The sequence below is a fragment of the Typopeltis vanoorti genome, chromosome 14 (assembly GCF_054136105.1).
Source record: "Typopeltis vanoorti isolate ZY-2024b chromosome 14, IOZ_Tvanoo_1.0, whole genome shotgun sequence".
Taxonomy (NCBI): domain Eukaryota; kingdom Metazoa; phylum Arthropoda; class Arachnida; order Uropygi; family Thelyphonidae; genus Typopeltis; species Typopeltis vanoorti.
Window position 1 is genome coordinate 39,566,118 of NC_143562.1, and position 23,743 is coordinate 39,589,860.

At 35.6% G+C, this 23,743-nt stretch overlaps 1 protein-coding gene across 7 annotated transcripts in view; it reads right to left on the minus strand.

Annotated features, from left to right (window-relative positions):
- LOC150099385 (uncharacterized) overlaps positions 1-23,743 on the minus strand; it is a 237,457-nt gene that overhangs the window by 76,618 nt on the left and 137,096 nt on the right. For all 7 annotated transcript variants that reach the window (XR_016549348.1, XR_016549346.1, XR_016549347.1 and 4 more), the window contains exon 7: positions 1,644-2,198. Coding sequence is in view for 4 of the 7 variants with exons in the window: in XM_090403698.1 (XP_090259824.1) it covers positions 1,644-2,198 (555 nt within the window). In the remaining 3 variants the exon portion in view is untranslated. The remainder of the gene's footprint in view (positions 1-1,643; positions 2,199-23,743) is intronic.

Genomic DNA, 23,743 nt, shown 5'->3' on the forward strand with positions numbered 1-23,743 from the left:
AAACAGCAAGCAACTGTGTTTCTTGCAATAGGCAATGAACGTAGCTACTTACGCCAGGTAATCTAGTTAAGTGTTCTTTTCAGCGTGAAGGTTAATCGCGCCTTCTAATGGACATGATGGTCAAATTACACTTCTTATCCATGTTCTTTCAACAGGTGGACAGAATCTTATCCAGGTTTTGCTGGACGTGTATATATGTCTAGCAAAGAAATGGTACACGCACGTACATGAATTTTATGCAATACAGTAGTTCCTGTTAGTTTTATAATCTAAGGAAAGGACAGTGTATTTCAAATGGAGATGGGAGGCCTCACAAATTTTTCAATGGCCTCTAGTTTTTATATTATGAATTAAATATTTAAAAATAAGTAGGCTGTTTTTTATATTGTTGTTTGTGAGGAGTAAGGTTTTAAAATGTGGCCCTCATAGAGAGTGAGGCCCCAGCTTATGCCTAATGTGCCTTATGGTAAATGCAGCCCTGCCTAGGAGGAGTGTTCTGTGAGAGTGGAAACTTGCACAAGATAATGATCGGAGTTGCCAAGAGGAGAAGTGACCTCCACAGTGTATCTGGAAAGAGATTTAAAAAAAAAAAAAATCAAGGATATTAGGAAAGTGGAGGGGATTATCAGGTATTCATGCAAGTAGATGTACGATTCATGTTAAATCAAAGTTTATAGCATTGATCAATTGGTAGTGTTGGAGAAGTGGAGGCAGTTGGAGTTGTGTACATTCAAGGTCACCTAGGATGATTTCGCTGTTTGGATAGCCAGAGTGAGTGAAGATAACTGAGCTTCATGGTGAGTAAGGTGAAGAGGTCCAGGTGGTTTACAGAGTTTGGTAACCAGGAAATGTAGGAGATGAATGTTACTAAGTGGGGGCAAGGAATTCTAAATTTTACATTTTTTGGCAGGCAATGTCGGATCACACAAAGGCACTCTTGTGGTGAAATGAATCATGAAAAGTATAATTTGAGCATTGAAGGTGAACTGTCGTTTATGTTGTTGCAATTTGGGTTTCTGTTAAGAGCAGGTCTGGTTTGATCGATTGGTAGTGTTGGAGAAGAGGAGGAGTTGTGTACATTCAAGGTCACCTAGGAAGATGACTTCACTGTTTGGATAGCCAGAGTGAGTGAAGATAGCTGAGCTTCATGGTGAGTAAGGTGAAGCGGTTGGTTTACAGAGTTTGGCAACCAGGAAATGCAGGAGATGAATGTTACTAAGTGGGGGCAAGGGATTCTAAATTTGGCATTTTCTGGCAGGCAATGTCAGATCACACAAAGGCACAGGTGCCATTCTTGTGGTGAAACAAATCATGAAAAGTATAATTTGAGCATTGAAGGTGAACTGTCGTTTATGTTTTTGCAATTTGGGTTTCTGTTAAGAGCGGGTCTGGTTTGGAAGCCTGTAAGCATGATGAAGGCTGTTTATGCCATTGATGCAGTTATTTTTTTTAATTTTTTATTTTATTTTTATTTTTTTATTTTTTGTAAGGATTCTGGTATGTTTAGAATATTGTACTTGGTTTGGATGATATGTACAAATCTGCTGACAATGCATGTTTCTTGGTTAAATAACTTCCCAAGACAAAAATTTAATAGAGATTACAAAAATTACTAATTAATTATTTAATCAATATAAACATACCTGAATAGGACCAGTAGGAAATACCTGTGTAGAGGATACTATAGCTGATGGCTGTACAAGAACTGATGGTGGAAGAGGTGGTGGTGGTAGAGGTGGCGTAGGAATATTTGATGTTGCAACATGACCAGTAACAGGAGAAGGAGGAAGTGGAATAGTATTAAGAGAAGTGTCGGAAAGAACACATGATGCAACAGGAGATGGAGGAATTGGAATGTCAGCAGGAACAGGAATAACAAAGTCTGAAACATCAAGTATTTTCATAACAGAAGAAAGGGTCTGATCCACTGCTGGTGGTTCCTCAGCTACAGGAAGAGGTATTTCTGAAGGCAGTTCCTTATCACCCTGTTCAGTACATATTTCTTCAGCAGCTGGCTGGACTGTAGCATCTTGAAAAACTTCTGAGCTCTGTGAATCTGAATTCTCTTTTTCAACAGGAATCCACTCTAACTCTTTTCTACGATGCTGGCTGCCACTCGAGACAGGAAACTGCATTCTAAGACGAGCTGCTTCAGCTGCTTTTTCAGCATGGCTTTTAACAGGTAGTTGAACAGCATTCTGAATGAATTTTTAAGAATGTTTCAAAATTATTAATTACATAATTTTGATATGTATTATAATATATATATGTGTGTTAAAGATACCAAGCTATTTTAAACCTGGTTTTTACTCCATTTCCCAAGTAAGCAAACAGACAAATAAGTTTGTGCCTGCACGTAATGCAAGTCCTTGGCAACTCGTGGTAAAGTTGGAATAACCTCTGATCACTATTCTTAATATTTACCCTTAATGCAAAGCCCATCTCCTTGAGGAGATGTATGATGCTATGCATTAAAGGCAAGGGGCCACTACCCAGAACGGTTTCAATCTTTATTGAAGTCTCATCAGTGGGTGCCAGTCTGAAATACTAAGGTTAAGTAATACAGAGCTTATAAGTATTTTACCAAAACGTGCTTTAACCTTATTAAATAAAAATCTCAGGATGAGAAATAGATGTAGAAAGTATTTTACCTTGGGTATAATATATGTTAAAGATACCAAGCTATTTTAAACCTGGTTTTTACTCCATTTCCCAAGTAAGCAAACAGACAAATAAGTCAAGTTTGCGCCTGCATGTAATGCAAGTCTAAGTGACCCGTAAAGTAGTACAAGTCTAGGCAACTCATGGTAAAGCTGGAATAAGCTCTGATCACAATTCTTAATATTCACCCTTAATGCAAAGCCCATATCCTTGAGGAGATGTATGATGCTATGCATTAAAGGCAAGGGGCCACTACCCAGACCGGTTTCGACCTTTATTAAGGGCTCATCAGTGGGAGTCAGGCTAGGAAATTAAGCCAGGCTTTGCATTAAGGGTAAATATTAAGAATAGTGATCAGAGCTTATTCCAACTTTACCACGAGTTGCCTTGACTTGTACTACTTTACGGGTCACTTAGACTTGCATTATGTGCAGGTGCAAACTTGACTTATTTGTCCATTTGCTTACTTGGGAAATGGAGTAAAAACCAGGTTTAAAATAGCTTGGTATCTTTAACATATATTATACCCAAGGTAAAATACTTTCTACATCTATCTCTCATCCTGAGATTTTTATTTAATAAGGTCAAAGCACCTTTTGGTAACTTGTTTTGGTAAAATACTTATAAGCTCTGTACTACTTAACCTTAGTATTTCCTAGCCTGGAAATACTAAGGTTAAGTAATATTTCTTTATTGAGCTCCCACTGATGAGACCTCAATAAAGGTTGAAACCAGTCTGGGTAGTGGCCCCTTGCCTTTAATGCATAGCATCATACATCTCCTCAAGGAGATGGGCTTTGCATTAAGGGTAAATAGTAAGTATAGTGATCAGAGCTTATTCTAACTTTACCACAAGTTGCCTTGACTTGTACTACTTTACGGGTCACTTAGACTTGCATTACGTGTGAGCGCAAACTTGACTTATTTGTCTGTTTGCTTACTTGGGAAATGGAGCAAAAACCAGGTTTAAAATAGCTTGGTATCTTTAACATATATTATACCCAAGGTAAAATACTTTCTACACATATATATATGTATGTGTGTGTGTGTGTGTGTGTGTGTATGTTTTGTAAAAAGATTAAATGACTGGAAGCCTAGAGATAAAAGTAAAAATACTATTTAATTAAGTAGATTGCACGACTAGTTTTGTCTATTTTTATTATTTCTCTTTTGTCTATTTTTATTATATCGGCTTCCAGTCATTTAATCTTTAAAAAATATGTCTCTCAGCCAAGTAAATCCATTATGATATATATATATATATATATATATATATATATATAAAATTAATATTTAACTCATGCTAACAATAGCATGTGGTCACCAATTCAAATATGACTGTTACTATTCTTCTTCTTTTTATTAAGCTGGAAAGTCCATGTTTTTTACCTTGTTAGTTTTATAAGTTTTGTGTTATTTCTTACTCGCCTGAAGAAGTCAGGACACCGATGAAACTAGTCGTGATTTATTAAAGTTTTTGTGTTATACTTTCTCATGTTCTAGTCAGTTAAATATTAATTTTATAAATGTATACATCCCGAGTCAATCCTAATAACAATATATATATATATATATGATACATAATTTACATATATAAATAAATACTATAAGTACTAAGATAAATGATATCAGTCAAAAGGTAAGAGAAAATCTTAAATAACATGTCAAAATTAACTACCCAATTACATATATGTTTAAATTAACATGAATTTAAATGAAACACTGTAGCATACGTCTATGTTATTATTTAACTATACTACTGAGTCTAACTGTTCAATTAAAGAGCTCTACAGATGAATGGCAAAAGTAATTGCAAACTATCTATCAATTCTTTATCGAGTAATGAAGTTCACTTGATGAACTGATTAATATTAGCCATGCAAGCTAAAGAGAATCCCAAACAATTTTTTTTCGATATGTTGTAAGTAAAAGAAAAAAATGTATATGGCAGAATGATTTTAAAGAATGTCGATGGTAGGGAGGTAACCGAATCAGTTGATATAGTGGAATTACTGAGCAAGCACTTTGCAAGAGTATATCATCCAGGTGATGACATTGCAGGAATGAAAGAACCAACAGCTTATATGGGAATTGTGGTGAATTAAGTGGAAGTGAATAGTCTATTACAAGACCTCAATGTCAATACATCTGTGAGATCGGATGGTATACCAGCTCGTATTGTACGTGAAGCGGCTAAAGAATTGTCAGTGCCCTTGACCATTTTGTTTAATTTGAGTCGGGTCTGGGTTAGTCCCAAGGGGGTGGAAAGAGGAGAAAATAGTTCCACTGCATAAAGGAGGTTCCAAGACTGCTGTTATAAATTACCGACCGATCAGCATATCAGGAATTGTTGTCAAGGTCTTGGAGAAAATAGTCAAGAGGAAAATACAGGATTGGATAGATGAAAATGGGATACTGTATGGGGGACAGCATGGTTTTGTGAAGGGTAGATCATGCCTCAGTAACTTGCTCACGTTTTATAACACAGTGACGGCTGAACTGGATAAGGGTAATGGGTTTACAGTGATTCTACTGGACCTTGCTAAGGCCTTTGACAGGATACAACATGGAATTCTAATCAGTAAACTGCAGTATATGGGGATGGATATAGGGTTGGTACCCCATGTGGTAACCGGGGTTAAAGAAGAGTCCAAATGTAGCCCATGAATGCCGTAAAAGGCGACTAAAATGGGTACCCAGTACCCGGGTGGTATAGCCGGGTTCCTTCTTGTAAGGTTGGGTGCAGGGCTAACAACCATGTCCTGAAAAAACTCAACTTGTTAAGAAAGTCAAAAGGAAAATTAGCTGGACGGACTTCACAGAACAACCTGGACAACAGAAAAAGGATTATGAATATTGGTTTGAAAGCTGGAATATCTTGAGCCTGAACAGACCAGGAACATTGAAGTGTGCGTGTGTGTGTGTGTGTGTGTGAGGAACTACAGAGATATAGAGTGCAGATAACAGCATTGCAGGAGGTGAGATGGAAAGGAAGTGGCATATTTGATACCAGAACACATACTATTTTTTTATAGTGGAGGAGATCAAAAAGCCTTTGGTACCGCATTTTTGGTTAATAAAAAATGGAAACACTAGGTTCTTGATTTTAGACCAGTTAATGAACGACTCTGTGTACTCAGAATAAAGTTTAAGATATTCAATATTTCACTTATATATGCACATTCACCAACTGAGGACTCTTGTGAAGAAGACAAGATGAATTTCTATGAATTATTGGAGAAATATATGATCAGGTACCGAAACATGATGTAAAAATGGTTCTAGGAGACATGAACGCCAAAATAGGAAAGGAGGAGACCTTCCGACCAACAATTGGAAGAGATAGTTAACACAAAGAAAGTAATGAAAATGGCATGAGACTAATTGATTTTGCAAGTAGCAAAAATATGACCATATATACAACCTGTTTTCCACATAAAAAAGTACATAAAGTTACCTGGAGATCGGCAGATGGAATAATGGAAAATCAGATAGATCATGTGATGTAAGAAGTTTTAGAGGAGTGGATTGTGATATGGATCATTACTTGTTAAGAATTAAATATAAATAAAGGATAAAAATTAATAAAGTAGGTAGAGGAAAGAGAACACCAAGATATGATATCCAAAAATTAAAAGAAGGAAAAATCAGACAAAAATATATTGAAAGATTGAGAGAAGAAATAAATGAAGAAAATGAGGATGAACATACAAATAATATGACTATAGATAAAAAAATGGGAAGGGATCAAGAATAAAATTACTAAAGTGGTTGAAGAAGTCCTGGGATTCAGAAATAATGATAAAAGAAATGAATGGTATGATTTGGAATGTAGAAAATGTGTTGAAGACAGAAATACAGCTCATCTAAAGATGCTTGAACAAAAAACTCGAGCAAATGAGAATGAATATAGAGAAAAACGAAAACAAGCCAAAAAGATGTGTAGAAGAAAGAAACGTGAATGGGAATAGGCAAGGCTAAATGAAATTGAGATTTTGAAGAGTACAGGACAAATTAAGAAAATGTATAATAAGATAAAGGAAATTAAAAGCGGATTTCAACCCAGAACAACTTTCTGCAGAGACCACAAGGGAAACTTGCTCAGTGGAAAGGAGGACATTTTGAGAAGGTGGGTAGAATATTTTGAAGATCTCCTTCAGGACAAAACAAGCTTGGAAAATAACGTTCCCGAAGAAGATGAGTTTAACGAACCCCTGGCAAGTATGGGAAAAGCTGAGACAGAGGAAGCACCAGAATTAAACGAGGTAGAATTAGCCCTAAAGAGAATGAAAAATAATAAAGTACCTGGTGAAGATGGAATACCAGTTGAGCTATTAAAATACGGTGGGCAATCACTATTAATTAAAATATATAAGTGCTTGTCAAAGGTATGGGAAACTGAATCTATGCCTACTGAATGGGATACTGCTATTATCGTTCCTATATATAAGAAAAATGACGTGCCTCTGTGCCAAAATTATAGAGGAATATCACTGTTAGCAGTAATTTACAAAATATTTGCAAGGGTACTGGCGACTAGATTGGAACCCTTTATAGAAAAACGCTGAGCGACTACCAATGTGGCTTTAGGTATGATAGATCAACAACAGACCAGATTTTTACAGTACGAACTATAATGGAGAAATGCTCCAAGTTCAATATCAATCTGCACCATTTGTTTGTGGACTTTAAACAAGCCTATGATAACATCAATAGAGATAAGCTATTTAAAGTCATGAAGGAATTCCAAATTCCACCTAAACTGATAAGATTAGTTAAAATGACACTCAGAAATACTATGGGTAGAGTGCAAATACAGGACGAACTCACACCTGAGTTCAGGATTACCAAAGGATTACGACAAGGAGATCAACTATCAACAATGCTTTTCAACCTATGCCTTGAAAGGGTAATACGAAATTTAATTATAAACAGAGGTGGAACTATTATGAATAGAAGTCTACAGCTTTTGGCTTTTGCTGATGATGTGGACTGTATTGCAAGGACTGAGAGAAGCCTCAGAGAAGGTTATAAACAAATGAGAGAGGAGGCAAGGAAAATGGGACTACAAACAAACGAAACTAAAACAAAATACTTAATTGTTGCCAGAGATAAACAAAAATAGGGAAACAGCCAAAGTTTCACAGTAGATGAAGAAACTTTTGAACGAGTCCAGCAGTTCAAATATTTGGGTTCAGTAATAACAGAAAGTAATAATATGTCAGTTGAAATAACCTATAGAATAGCTGCTGCAAATAGAACTTATTATAGTATTCAGCTACTATTAAAATCTAATTTGATTTCGATAAAAAGTAAAATCCAGCTATATAAAGTAATCCTCAAACCTGTACTTCTGTACGGCTGTGAAACATGGACAATGATCCAGAGAGATCAAAACCGATTACAAATATGGGAATGAAAGGTATTAAGAAATATCTTTGGCCAAATTAATGAGAATGGACTTTGGAGAGTGAGGAATAACAAAGAAATAATGGAGAAATTCAATGAAGTGGATATTATTACTGAAATAAAAGTGAGAAGACTGAGATGGCTAGGACATGTTCAGCGAATGGGGGATGATAGAGCCGTAAAAAAGGTCTTCATGTCTGGACCAGGTGGATCTAGGCTCAGAAGACGACCAAAAAGGAGATGACTTGACGATGTGGAGGATGATTTAAAGAAAATGAGAGTAAAGAACTGGAGGAGCAAGGCAAAGAATTGTGAACAATGGAAGGCTATCCTGAGACAAACCCAGGTCCTAAATGGACTGTAATGCCAAGGAGTAGTAGTATATAGGGTTGGTGAGATGGATAGGAGGGTGGTTGATGGAGAGATATCAGACAGTGGTTTATTCAGGAGTAGAGTCCAAAAGACAATCTGTGACTAGTGGTGTGCCATAGGATTCTGTTCTTAGACCATTACTGTTCAATTTGTTCATTAACGATATAGGAAAGGATCTGAGAGGAACTGTTCATTTGTTTGCTGATGATGCAAAGTTGGGTAGGGCAATAGTGAGTGATGTCAAAATTTTGCAAGATGATTTGGATAGTTTGGAGGACTGGGCTAAGGAGAATGGATGTCAATTTAATGTGGCAAAATGTAAGGTTATGCATTTTGGGGTGAAAAGATTAGCAGCTGTATATCACATTGGTGGAACTGTACTCCAGGAGATTGACGAGGCAAGGATTTGGGAGTGTTGGTGGATAGGGGAGTTGAAGTTCAGGGGGGGGGGGGGGGGGCACATCGCAAAAGTGGCTAAATCAGCTCATCAAATCACTTGGTTGCCGAAAAATACTTTAACAAGCAGAGACAAACAGGTTATTGTTCCTCTGCATCGAGCCTTGATAAGACCCCATCTAGACTACTGTGCCCAGATATGGGTGCCAGGGTTTCTTCTTGATGGGGAGGAGGAGGAGAGGATCCAGAGACAAGTGACCAAGATGATAGCAGGTCTATGGAATGAACCTTATGAGAACAGGTTGAAGATTTGTGGGTTGCAGAAATTGGTTGATAGGCAGAAAAAGGTGATATGATTGAGACATTCAAATTACTGAAGGGTTTCTTATAAGATTAATTCAGAAGATATTTTTGAGAATAGGACTGGTGGTGGGAGGACTAGGGGCCATACATGGAAGCTGGGCAAGGGTGTTAGAGCTAGGTTTTTTACTTGGAGAGTGGTGAATGAGTGGAATAAGCTGCCAGAGTCTGTTGTGGGTGCCATGACTGTAAATGAGCTCAAGGCTCATTTACATATGATAGATACTGGGTGAATGTCGAATAGCTGTTCTTGACATGATGTTAGGGCCTCCCTCGATGAGTCTGTGGACTCCTTGAAGTTTCCCGTAATAATAATAATAATAATAATAATAATAATATTATTAATTTCTAGCATGTCGCAACCATTTTTAATTAGTAAACCAATTATTGTATGTACCTTGTACTTCCGTTTCTCTTTGATTTGCTTGTTATTTCAACGATGCACTGTTATTTTCAGTACAAAATATGTGTACTTAAAGTTTATTATTGTGGTTATCATGTAATTTTTTTGTTTTATAGAATGTACCTGTTAAATTGGGCTTTTACTGTAAGTTAGAAATAATTTAGTTCTTTAATAATCATAATGTTTATGATTAATTTTTCCCTCTGGTTCAACTGAATTTTCTACTGCTCTTTATATTAATCACATCATTGGTTAATTTTGTTAAAAAAACTTTTTACAGAATATAAATAGTTGTTTACAGTTCAGATTTCTTATAGGTATTATATATTACAAGTATACTATGGGGGGGGGAACAATTTTCTACTTTTAAATGAAAAAAAAAAAGTTGGTAATTTATGAATTTTTTGGTGTAAACTTCATGAAGATCATATTTTAAAATAATAACAACAAAATTAGTGAAAAAAAATCAGTTCATCAAGGGAACTTTATTATTTGATAAAAAAATAGACGAAACTAATAGTTTCATCTATTTTTAACTTTTATCTCTCGGCTTCAAGTGATTTAATCTTTTTAAAAAATATGTCTCTCAGCCAAGTAAATCTGTTATATAATATATATATATATGTATATATAATACATAATTTACATATATAAATAAAAAGATAAACAATATCAGTCAAAAGGTAAGAGAAAATCTTAAATAACATGTCAAAATTAACTACCCAATTACATCTATATTTAAATTAACATGAATTTAAATGAAACACTGTAGCATAGGTCTATGTCATTATTTAACTATACTACTGAGTATAATTGTTCAATTAAAGAGCTCTATAGATGAATGGCAAAAATAACTGCAAATTATCTATCAATTGTTTATCAAGTTTTGGGGGAAAACTTGTGCCATAGTTTTATCATAAATTATTTACACATAAACACAAGAAGTAATATTTATTAAATATATATATTTAATAATATATATGTATTAAAATAATTAAATAAAAATTAAAATTTATTAAAATAATATATATTTATTAAATATATTTAATAAATATTACTTCCTGCATTTACGTGTAAATAATTTATGATAATTCTTTATGAAGTAATGAAGTTCACTTGATGAACTGATTTTTTTTCACTAATTTTGTCATTATTATTTTAAAATATGATCTTCATGAAGTTTACACCAAGAAATTCATAAATTAAACTTCTTTTTTCATTTAAAAGGAAAAAATTCTTCCCCCCTCCCTCAAAGTATACTTATAATATATATTACCTATATGAAATCTGAACTGTAAACAACGATTTATATTCTTTAAAAAGTTTTTTTTTTTAACAAAATTAACTAATCATGCGATTAATATAAACAGCAGTAGAAAAATTAATCATAAACATTATGATTATTAAAAAACTAAATTATTTTTAACTTACAGTAAAAAACCAATTTAACAGGTACATTCTATAAAAGAACAAAATTACATGCTAACCAAATTAATAAACTTTAAGTACATATATTGTACTGCAAATAACAGTACATCATCAAAACAACAAGCAAATCAAAGAAAAACAGGAGTACAAGGAACATACAATAATTGGTTTACTAATTAAAAATGGTTGCCACGTGCTAGAAATTAATATTAATAAAATTACAACTTTTTTTGATGTTTACATAAAATTAGAATTTCCCAAACTTATTGGAGAGAGGGAAACAATTTTTCTGATTCAAGTTAGACCAATGTAAAAGGGTTTCGCAACTTTCTTTGAAAAGGCATTCAATATCTGAAACTGCTTCTATGAAGAAGACAAATTTCATCCCACAGAATACTGTGTATAGTGTCATTACTATGCAGTGCCAAACCAGACTTGATGTTTTACATATTCAACATAATATTGACATTTATTAATTCTTTTTTCCACAGAACAGCATGTCTGCTCAAAGTATGTCAGATTACATTCAAAAAGCATCTGGTAAGCACCAGATGAAGATAGAGGCGACAGTTTGTCTTTTGCAGATGGTAACAGATGAGAAATTTTGTTGATATGAAAATATGTGGGATTAAGGTGATATTTCTTCAAAATTCTACCAATAGGTTCAGAGTTACCAGAAATATAAGGAATTGGAACACAGGAGTCAATTATCCATTGGATTTAATGAGGATTGTAACCATTTAATTGAAACCATTTCTGCTGAGCTGTCTAGAGCTTTTCTTAAACTGTGGAGGTGATTCTCATGCCATCATTATTATTTTTTAACTCTGGTCAACTTAGTTCATATTCATTAGATTCCTCGATATGAAAAGCAAACTACATCATAACAAATTAAGTGGATATTGAATCCAACATTATTTCACAGCCGAATATAGAAACTACACGAGTTTTGTGCCAAATATATAGAAACTATAAAAGTTTCGGCAGATCCAAGTGTAAGCAACCTTTCAGGACAGGGGCAACTCGTGGTAAAAGGTGGAGTAAGTTCTGATTGCTTTCCTTAGTATTTTCCATAATGTAAAGCACATCTCCTTGTGGACATGTATGATGCTATGAGTTGCCCCTGTCCTGAAAGGTTGCTTATGCTTGGATCCAGCGAAACTTTTATAGTTTCTATATATTTGGCACAAAACTCTTGTAGTTTCTATATTCAGCTGTGAAATAATGTTGGCTTCAATATCCACTTAATTTGTATAATTTTGCATCGCTGAAGTGAAGCCTTTGGCTCTTTATTTCAGTACATCATAACATTTTGGATGATGTAATTATGAAAAGGTGGGACAGTCATACATGTTAATATTTCCTTGGATATTTATTTTTAACTGCTACTTTCCAGTATAAGTTTTCTGCCTAGATGTTGTTGTTGTGGTAATCTCTTCTTCTTTGCCTCCTGATATGGAAGCAAGTGTTGTGATCTTCTAAATCACTTTCTCATTCTTTCATCTCTGACATACATGGGAGTAAGCAGGATGTTTGCCTGCATAGTTGGCACATTTAGGTATTTAGAATCTTTGTTTTCATAATATTCAACAGACTACAAAGAACCTCTTTACTGCTACATTGGATAAAGATGGTAAAGTCACAACAGACAGTTTGAACAAGACATGTTTTTGGCACTTGAGATACCTCAAAGAATTCAGGATGCCAAGTCTTACATGAAAATTGAGAACCTATTTTCACAAAAATGATAAGTGTTCAGTATCAAACATAAGGATGATATTCCTAGTTGAGATTACTCCTCTAGAAAAATTTAACGCTTTGTAGTGGAGGGGGGGATATTGGTATACTACCTACCGACGGTGAACAAAAGAGTTATCGTAAATGTTTTACAGATTATATAAGCAAAGTAGATATTACATCCAGCATTATTTTAGTAATTGTTTTATAGATGTTTCTACAAGGATATCTATCTCCTTAAGAGTTTGTTTCTCTGATATTAGGGAATATGCCAACTCTTCTGGTTAAAGAAGAGTGACATAGACACTGCTGAATATATTATTAGAAAATATGGTACATTGGTAAAATGTATCTGTTTCATATTTATCTTTTGTATAATGTATTGTCTTCGTTTCTGAACATGAGTGGAGCTTTATGGATACCTGATAAATTTTAAGATAAATAGGATTAATATTCAAAATAAGAGAAAATTCAGCAGCACAGCTTCCTGCCTACTGTGGACTCACTCATGGATGCCCATTACATGGAAAGCAGTAACTGTGCTCAGAAGTGGAGAAATGAACCCTGTCTTCGCATCATATGACAAAGATGACATACAGCAATACACGACTCTTCAGGAGAACTGAATGATCTTGGACAGATCATCAAGGAATTTCTATTTTGCCACAGCAGGGAGCTAAAATATCCATGAACACTACCAGATTCCACTTTCCATTGATAGGTTTCACTGCATGGAAAACATGACAGAAGGGCATTGGATCCCTGCTAGCATGGTCTGGAGAATTAAAAAAAAAAAAGAAAAGAAAAGAAAAGACGGCAGGAGTAGAGCAAAGAACATGGGAACAGAGAAAAAGAGGAAGAATGAAAATGCACAGAACCATCACTGGGAAGTCCCTCCACAACAAACAAATGCCCCACATGGACAGACCAAAGCAGAGTGATGCAAAAACCAAACAAGTTATCTTTTGCATGATAACACTTCGTCATCATAATCAAATTCCTGACATGTACCCTTAAGGGGTGTACAAGATATGACAGTAGTGCATGAAAAATTTAAATCATTACTAACTTCCTATCTACAGTTTTCCTCCAAATCAATCAGTTACCTATCAAGACTCCAACATTATCAGATCTTATATTTCTATCTTCTAAGGCACTTTTTATTCTATCAATCCACCTATATCTTGGTCTTCCTCTGGGTCGTTTTCCTGCCAACATGGCAGAGAACACTTGTTTTGCCAATCTTTCCTCGCCCATTCTGTTTAAATGACCTTACCACCTGAGATTAGTTCTGCTAACGCATTCCTGGATGCCGACAATGTCAAGTCCTTTCCTAATATCCTTGTTTTTAATATGATATTACCATTGATGCCATCTGTTCACGCCTCTAATCTTTCTCAGGATTCTCATATCTGTGGTCAAGTGTTTTACTTTTGACCCAGCTCTCAGATCCACAAGTTAATTCTGGTTTGAAAACTGTTTTGTATATAGCTAATTTAGTGTTTTAACTAATTTCTTTCTTATTCCATATAAATTTATTCAGTTGACTGCCTACCATACCACCTTCATTGATTCTGTTGTCTATTTCCATTATTAATTTACCATCAATACTAAAAATCATGACTAAATAGCTGAAATGTTTTAGTTGTTCTATAGGTTCTCCATTCACAATGCAGTTGACATTTTCAATGCTTCTGCCTATTTTCATTGTCTTTATCTTGTTATTGCTGACCTTCATACCATATCTATTACAACAGTTATTCAGTTTAGTCAGAGAATCTTGCAGACTTATAGCAGATTTCTTTAGAAGTATAACATCATCCTCATAAAAACAAAGAGCTGACGACATTAACATCTACAATTTTGATATCAGTTTAATACCACTTTCCTTCATAATCTGATCTGTATTGATAATGAATAACAGAGGGGATAATGTGCATTATTGTCTGACACCAGATTTAACATTAAACCATCTTCCTGTACTTCCTTCAATTCTAACTGCTTACAACTCAAATAAACACCAAGTATTGCTTGATATAATGCCCCACTGACACTAAACAACTGTAACGTTTTGAATAGCTTCTCTCTTGGCACCTTGTCATATGCCTTTTCCAGATCTACAAAACTTAAATACAGATCTTTGTTATATTCCTATGATTTCTCAACTATTTGTCGTAAAGTGAAAATCTGATCCTGACAGCCTCTACTTGGCCTGAATCCAGCTTGTTCGCCAAGCTTTGATTCCACAATCCTTCTCAACCGTTTCTCAAGTATACTAGCATAAATCTTACCAGGAACACTCAGTAGAGAAACAGCTCTGTAATTCTCACATTCATGAGCTTTATTTCACTTTTTATATATGGCTACTATGAGAGCTCTACTCCAATCATCTGGAATTTGTTCCTCTGTCCAGGCCTTCTGAACTATGCAGTACAGCACTGAAAGACTTTTATACTTCCATACTTTAGCATTTCTGGTCAAATATCACTTACTCCAGCTGCCTTTCCACATTTCAGAAAACGCCATCAATATTCTTTTGATGGCTTTTTCTATTTCACTGTGCAGTATTTTCTACTTGACTGTATTGTCACTGATTGTTTCATTTAGCAATTTTTCAAAGTAATTACTCCATACTTCAAGGATATCGTTTTCTCCAGTTTTCATGTTACCTTTATCATCTCTTCCTTTTACAGCACTTTCCTCCATTTCTGAGCTTCTTCAGCAACCACCAGAATATCTTGCCATCTCGTTGATATTTATTTTCTATGCTCTTACCAGTCTTCCCATGACTTTTGTTTAGCTAGTTTTACACAGTGTTTAGCTTTCTTACATTTGTCTTTGTATTCTCTAAGAGCACAAGCTGACTTATTTACCAGGAACTTTTGATATGCTTTCTTCTTTTCCTTCGCTGGCTCTTTAACTTCCTGTGTCCACCATGAAGTTCTGATTTTTCTATCCTTGGATACAACCTCACCACATGCCTCTCTGGTTGAATCAATCAGCGTTCTCTTCATTGTTCACCACTGAATTACCAAGGTTTGGTTCTTGTTCTCAAACTCTTTCATTTTTCTTGCATAATGTTTGTGTATTTTAGTCTACAGTTCACATCTGAGAGCTGCTCAACTTTTATTCGCTTTAAAACTTTCTTACATGTTCTTCTTTTCAATATGAAATTCAAATTCAATTCCTGCTCAAGACTAAATGGTGATCACTTCAAATTTCAAACCTTCCGTACACTCTAGTGTCCTGCACCAGTGAGAAAACATTGCTATCAAAAATAACATAGTCAATGAGTCTTTTCTTATTCCTTGCCTCTTCTCTCCATATGAATTTGTGCACATTTTTATGTTGGAACATTGCGTTTAATAACAAATCCATGTCCTGAGCAGAAATCCAAAGATGTTGGCCATTATTATTAGGCTTTGCTCTTTTCTCCAAAATATTTTTGTATGTCTGACAATCATTTCTTACTCTGCTATTTAGATCCCCAACAAGGACCAACTTTTCATTTTTCATTGTATCAGTTGATTTCTCTAAAGCCTCAAAAAATTCCTCCAGTTCTACCTTAGTAGAACCATAGGCACAAATAAGTCTCACTGTCCAGTTCCCCATTCTGATATTTGCCCACATCGCTCTACTTGAAATTGCCTACCATTCAAGAAGATTAGCCTCATATTTAGTGTTGAATACTATGGCTACTCCTTCTTTTTCTTGATTGTCGTTGCCTGAATATAACATTTTGTATTTATTGCTCAGAAAGATCTAACCAGTTTTTGTCATTTTTGTTTCAGTCATCCCTATTATGTCAATCTGGTACTTATTCAATTCCTCAGCTAGCTCCATTTCTTTGCCATTCAGGTTTCTTATTTTGTTGATATCTGGTGATGTTCAGTTCGGGCATGTTTTAGGATTTGTTCCATAGCTGACTTTTTGCTGTTCGTCCTGGTTCCCTGGTGAAAATAACGGGGACCTTGTTTAACCAGGGGACACCCAGGCCAGAATGAAATTCTATGTTGCACCATCATTTTATGTTGTGGTTTAAGCCAATAAGAATATAATTTGGTCGGCTAAATCTCAAATTTCCAGGGGTGCTTAAGGTTAAAAGCTGTATAACAGAGAGGAGACCTCCACATAGACTTTAAAGGAATGTGGAGAACCGACCAGGGATTCTGGACTAATGTTCAATCCTCACCTTCTTGTGGTGCAGCCTGTTAGGTATCTACCTGGATACTGAATGAACTAGGATAACACTTTTGAATGCAAATTAAACTTTCCGGAATTAATTTATAGGTATTACATAACTATCAAACTTTAAGATGCTGGATGTTACAGATGTCACAAAACTTATGCTTCTTCATGAAAATTAGTGTACTGTTAGAGATGAACAAGAGAAAAGATTCTGCCACTATATATAATAAGTGTCACTGAAAAACTATCTGCAACCAACACTGCAAAAGGTGTTGGTTGCAGATGGGAACAGTGCTGGATTTTGTGAGAAAAAGAAACTAAACTGTAATGAATTTAGTGAGTAGGGAACATTTCCATTGTTGGAACTTTCTACACATTTTTCATAGCATTTCTGTAATATTTACAATCATAATTGAGTTATGTTTGAATAGTGATTCCTGCTTTAATCTAATTTAAGTAACATCTTTCTTTTGGCAAGTTCATATGTTTTGAATACAAATAAAAATTAGGGAATAGCTAAAACTGTGTGTATATTTTTTTCTGATTTCTGAAACGTAACTGATTAGACTATATTCATACTGGCTAAATCTACACATACATAATAGTATATGTATATGTAATAGTATATGTTAACTGTGTCTTTGGGCCAGGAAGTGACTTTTTTCAATAATTTTCGTGCCTTATTCTTTTGTGTGTTGGTGGGATTGCGATCTATGATTTTGTTTCTATGATTGAACTCCCAAGCAAGTTCCAAAAGCTGAAATAATGGCGGCCATCGAACGAGGAATTTACGACCTGCCTCCAACAATAGCTAACAACATACGTTTAGATGTGGCCAACATCCTAATCAAGTCCAAGCCTCCCAAAAATAATATCCCACATAAGGAATTCATTGCTATAAATAAGCTACACAACAACAGCCAGATCACCATAACAAAAGCAGACAAAGGAAATGCAACCGTGGTGATGGACACAACTGATTATGAAAACAAAATGCACACACTATTACAAGATCAGTCAACATACAAAATCATAGATCGCAATCCCACCAACACACAAAAGAATAAGGCACGAAAATTATTGAAAAAAGTCACTTCCTGGCCCAAAGACACAGTTAACAAACTCAAACCCTTCATTGTTAAACACCGAGGATCTATGGAGCACCAAAAATTCACAAACAAGGCACACCCCTACGCCCAATTGTGGACAGTATAAATAGTCCCACACAAACTGGCTAGACTTTTAGCAAAGCTACTAGCCACTCTCACAAACAATTCTCCCTCCTTTGTCAAAAATTCAGCACACCTAAAAAGCATCTTACAACACCTTACCCTAAAAAGCTCAGACTTAATAGTAAGCTTTGACATCACGTCACTATTCACAAATGTACCACTAATAGAAACCCTCAATCTACTGAAGTCACACTTCCCCTCTGATATATTTGAACTATTCAAATTCACAATACATGCAGGATATTTCACATGGAAAGGGAAAATATACAAACAAATTGATGGGACAGCCATGGGCTCCCCCCTTTCTCTCCCCCCAGCCAACTTTTACATAGAACACCTGGAAAAACAAGCAATCAACACAGCCACTCTCAAACCAACACTTTGGCTACGCTATGTTGATGATCTGCTTGCTATTTGGCCACATGGCCCTGAGACATTGAAAACATTCTTAGCACATTTAAATAGCCAACATCCAAAAATCCACTTTACTATGGAACTGGAAGCCAACAACTGTCTGCCCTTCCTGGATACACTCATCACACGTCTCCCAGATGGTTCCTTATCATTTTCAGTTTTTAGAAACCACACATACAGGCAGATACTTACACAAACAATCACACCATCATCCTTCTCAACAATATGGCATATTAAAAATGCTAACCCATAGAGCGAGAGCAATCTGTTCCAATGACAAGGCTCTTACTGCTGAACTGACTCACTTACGCCACACCTTCTTGGCTAACGGCTACAATCCACATAAAATAAACAAAATACTAAACACTCCTAAGAAACCCCTCCCACCATCCACCACAGAGAACTACAACAAAACAGTCACCATCCCTTACATTAAAGGCACATCCGAAAAGATCTCAAGAATTCTCAATAAACATAAACTACGCACTACATTCAGACCATGTAGCAAATTAGCCACCCTCATCCGCTCACCCAAGGACAGCATTCCTCCTTTATCACATCCAGGAGTCTACCAAGTACCCTGCTCATGCAATCAAGCCTACTACGGTCAAACAGGAAGAACTGTGAATATCCGCATCAGCGAACATAAACGATACGTCCGGAAATATCATTATGGGAAGTCGGGCCTAGCAGACCATGCTCTGGATACCCCTGCACACAGGATCAACTGGAAAAACACAAAAGTATTACACAGAAACCCATATAAATCAGAGAGATTGTTCTTAGAGGCGACAGAAGCCCTAAAACACACTCCAAATCTCAACAAATATGGCTGTATTAACTTGCCGAAGATCTGGGAGACAGTCATATTAAGAAAAAACTAGCACTTTTCTAGGACTCTAGTAATATATGATAACTGCTTTTTTTTCAGATAGAGGGCACCAAAATCGGGACTCTAGTCTTTGTGTTGCTGCTACAATTTTGTTTTAAGTACACCATGTTGTTTTAGTCTCGCGTATTGTGACAAACAGTGTTTTTGTGCTCTGAAGATGCTGGTTATAACACCAGTGAAATATCAGCATCAAGTTAATAAATTAATTATTTACTTAGTTTCTGTGTTCTATTATACCGTTAAAATAATAAACAACATGTTCGACGAACACATAAGTCTGTCCACACGTTTAAGGATCTCTAGAAAATGTTTTCACACATGCTGCCAAGTATGTCAGCCAATCATGACATAACCAAAACAGATGGACAGCAATAATTGGCTTATTTTGTAACCACTGAACATGCTGAATGAAAGAAGCATTTGATTCCATCAACAGAAATAAAAAGATAAAAAAAAAATAGTAAATTTATCAATAAAAGATTTTTATTGATAAAGTAAAGGCAGTTCCCAGGTTACAGAAGACCCGACTTATGACGTTCTGTACTTAGAAACGGACTCCTGAGGCTCCACATAAGGGTAATTAATAATTAAATAATGAAATTAATAATTCGGAAACTAGTTGTTCTCATGCATGTACACAAATCCGCACTTCACTGCACTATTAAAGCAGCTTTTCCCATTATTTGGAAGTCAAATTTAAGGGCCTGGGTCACACTTGCCATGTTTTTGAAGATTGGTTCTTGAACTGTTTTATTCCTGCTGTGGAACGCTATTGTTCGTAAAAGAAAATTCCCTTTAAAATTCTGCTTGTGCAGGAAAATGCTCCTGGGTATCCAACATCCAGATGACCTTCACCCCAATGAAAAGGTCATATTTTTACCACCCACATTACATCGTTACTACAGCCAATGGACCAGGTAGTCATTTCTGCATTTAAGACTTATTACTTACGGCGTACATTCCTGCAAGCATTCAGGGCTACAGAAGATGATGTGATGACTTTGAGAGAGTTCTGAAAGAATTATTATTATTATTCATGACACCTCCAAGGAGTCCAAAGACTCACTTAGGGAGGATACCTACTGTACAACTCTCCGTCTCCACCCTTACACCAAACCTCTACTACCAATCATCTACATCAATGCCATCGACTGCCCGCCATCACCACCACTAGTATTTTTTTGTCTGTAAATTGCATGTGTTCTGAAGGGCCTGTTGGGTATCTACTAGGATACTGAAAGAATGAGAATGGGGTGGCATTTTGGGATTTAGCCGACCAAATTGTATTCTTACTGGTTAAACCAAAATAAAAAATGATGGTACAACATGACAAAATTTCATGCCAGCTGGGGTGTCGCCTGGTTAAACAAGGCCCCCATTTTTTTCGCCAGAGAACCAGGGCGAACAGCGAAAAGTCAGCTAATGGAACAAATCTGAAAACACACCCCAACTTAACATCACCAGAGTTAAAGATCAGTACTATCAACTATCAACATAAGAAGCCAGAATGGCAAAGAAATGGAGCTAGCTGAGGAATTAGATAAGTATCAGATCGACATAATAGGGGTGATTGAAACAAAAAAGACAAAACCTGGTGAGATCTTTCTGAGCAATAAATACAAAATGTTATATTCAGGCAATGACAATCAAGGAAAAGAAGGAGTAGCCATAGTATTCAACACAAAATACGAGGCTAATCTTCTTGAATGGCAGTCAGTCTCAAGTAGAGTAATGTGGGCAAATATGACAATGAGACTAATTTGTGCCTACGGTCCCACAGAAGGTTCTACTAAGGTAGAAGTGGAGGAATTTTTTGATGCTTTAGAAAAAGCAACTGACACAATGAAAAAGGAAAAGTTGGTCCTTGTTGGGAATCTAAATAGCAGAGTAGGAAATGATTGTGAGAGATACAAAAGTATTTTGGGAAAATTTGGAAAAAAGAGCAAAGCTAATAATAATGGCAAATACCTGTTGGATTTCTGCTCAGGACATGGACTGGTTATTACTAACACAATGTTCCAACATAAAAATGTGCACAAATTCACATGGAGAGAAGAGGCAAGCAATAAGAAAAGTCTCATTGACTATGTTATTGTTGATAGTGATGTTTTACCTCCCTGGTGCAGGACACCAGAGTGTAGAGAGGATTTGAAATTGAAAGTAATTACTATTTAGTCTTGAGCAAGATAAAATTGAATTTCATATTCAAAAGAATAACATATAAGAAAGTTTTAAACCGAATAAAAGTTGAGAAGCTCTCAGATGTGAACTGTAGACTAAAATACACAAAGATTATTGAAGAAAAAATGAAAAAGTTTGAGAACAGGAATCAAACCTTGGAGATTCAGTGGCAAGCCTTGAAGAAAGCCCTGATTGATTCAGCTAGAGAGGCATGTGGTGAAGTTTTCTGCACGGATAGAAAAATCAGGATTCCATGGTGGACACAGGAAGTTAAACAGGCAGTGAAGGAAAAGAAGAAAACATATCAAAAGTTCCTGGCAAATAAGCCAGCCTTGTTCTCTCAGAGAATACAGAGACAAATGCAAGAATGCTAAACACTGTGTAAAACTAGCTAAACAAAAGTCATGGGAGGACTTTGGCAAGAATATAAAAAATAAATATCAAGAAGGTGGCAAAATATTCTGGAGGTTGTTGAAGAAGCTTAGGAATGGAGGAAAGAGTGCTGTAAAAGGAGTTAGAGATGATAAAGGTGATATGAAAATGGAAGAAAAAGATATCCTTGAAGTATGGAGTAATTACTTTGAAAAACTGCTAAATGAAACAAGCAGTGATGACAGCACAGTGGTAAAAAACACTGACCAGGCATTCAGTCAGGAATACATATCTATGCATGAAGTACAAAAAAACCATCAAAGGCTTAAAATGTGGAAAGGCAGCAGGAGTAGATGATATTCAACCAGAAATGCTGAAGTATGGTGGTATAAAAGTCTTACAGTGGCTGCACTGCATAGTTCAGAAACCCTGGAGAGAGAGGGACGAATTCCCGATGATTGAAGTAGAGCTCTCATAGTACCCATATATAAAAAGGGAAATAAAACTGAATGTGAGAATTACAGAGGTATTTCAATATGAGTGTTCCTGGCAAGATCTATGCAAGTATACTTGACAAATGATTGAGAAGAATCGTGGAAAAAAAGCTGGGTGAAGAACAAGCTGGATTCAGGCCAAATAGAGGTTGTCGGGATCAGATCTTCACTTTACGACAAATAGTTGAGAAATCATGGGAATATAACAAAGATCTGTATTTAAGTTTTTTAGATTTGGAAAAGGATATGACAAAGTGCCAAGAGAGAAGCTATTCAATACGCTACAGTTATATGGTGTCAATGGGGCATTATATGAAGCAATACTTAGTCTTTATTTGAGTTGTAAGTCAGCAGTCAGAATTGAAGGAAGTACAGGAAGATGGTTTAATGTTAAATCTGGTGTGAGACAAGGGTGTACATTATTCCCTCTGTTATTCATTATCTATATGGATCACATTATGAAAGAAAGTGGTATTAAACCTGATATCAAAATTGTAGATGTTAATGTCGTCAACTCTTTGTTTTTATGAGGATGATGTTATACTTCTAAAGAAATCTGCTATAAGTCTGCAAGATTCTCTGACTAAATTGAATAACTGTTGTAATAGATATGGTACGATGGTCAGCAATAACAAGATAAAGACAATGAAAATAGGCAGAAGCATTGAAAATGTCAACTGCATTGTGAATGGAGAACCTATAGAACAACTAAAACATTTCAGCTATTTAGGCATGATTTTTAGTGATGATGGTAAATTAATTATGGAAATAGACAACAGAATCAATGAAGGTGGTATGGTAGGCAGTCAACTGAATAAATTTATATGGAATAAGAGAGAAATTAGTTAAAACACTAAATTAGCTATATACAAGACAGTTTTCAAACCAGTTTTAACTGGTGGATCTGAGAGCTGGGTCAAAAGTAAAACACTTGACCAAAGACTAGAGACCACAGATATGAGAATCCTGAGGAAGATTAGAGGCGTGAACAGATGGCATCAATGGTAATATCATATTAAAAACAAGGATATTAGGAAAGGACTTGACATTGTCAGCATCCAGGAATGCGTTAGCAGAGCTAATCTCAGGTGGTATGGTCACTTAAACAGACTGGGTGAAGAAAGATTAGCAAAACAAGTGTTCTCTGCCAAGTTGGCAGCAAAACGACCCAGAGGAAGACCAAGATATAGGTGGATCGATACAG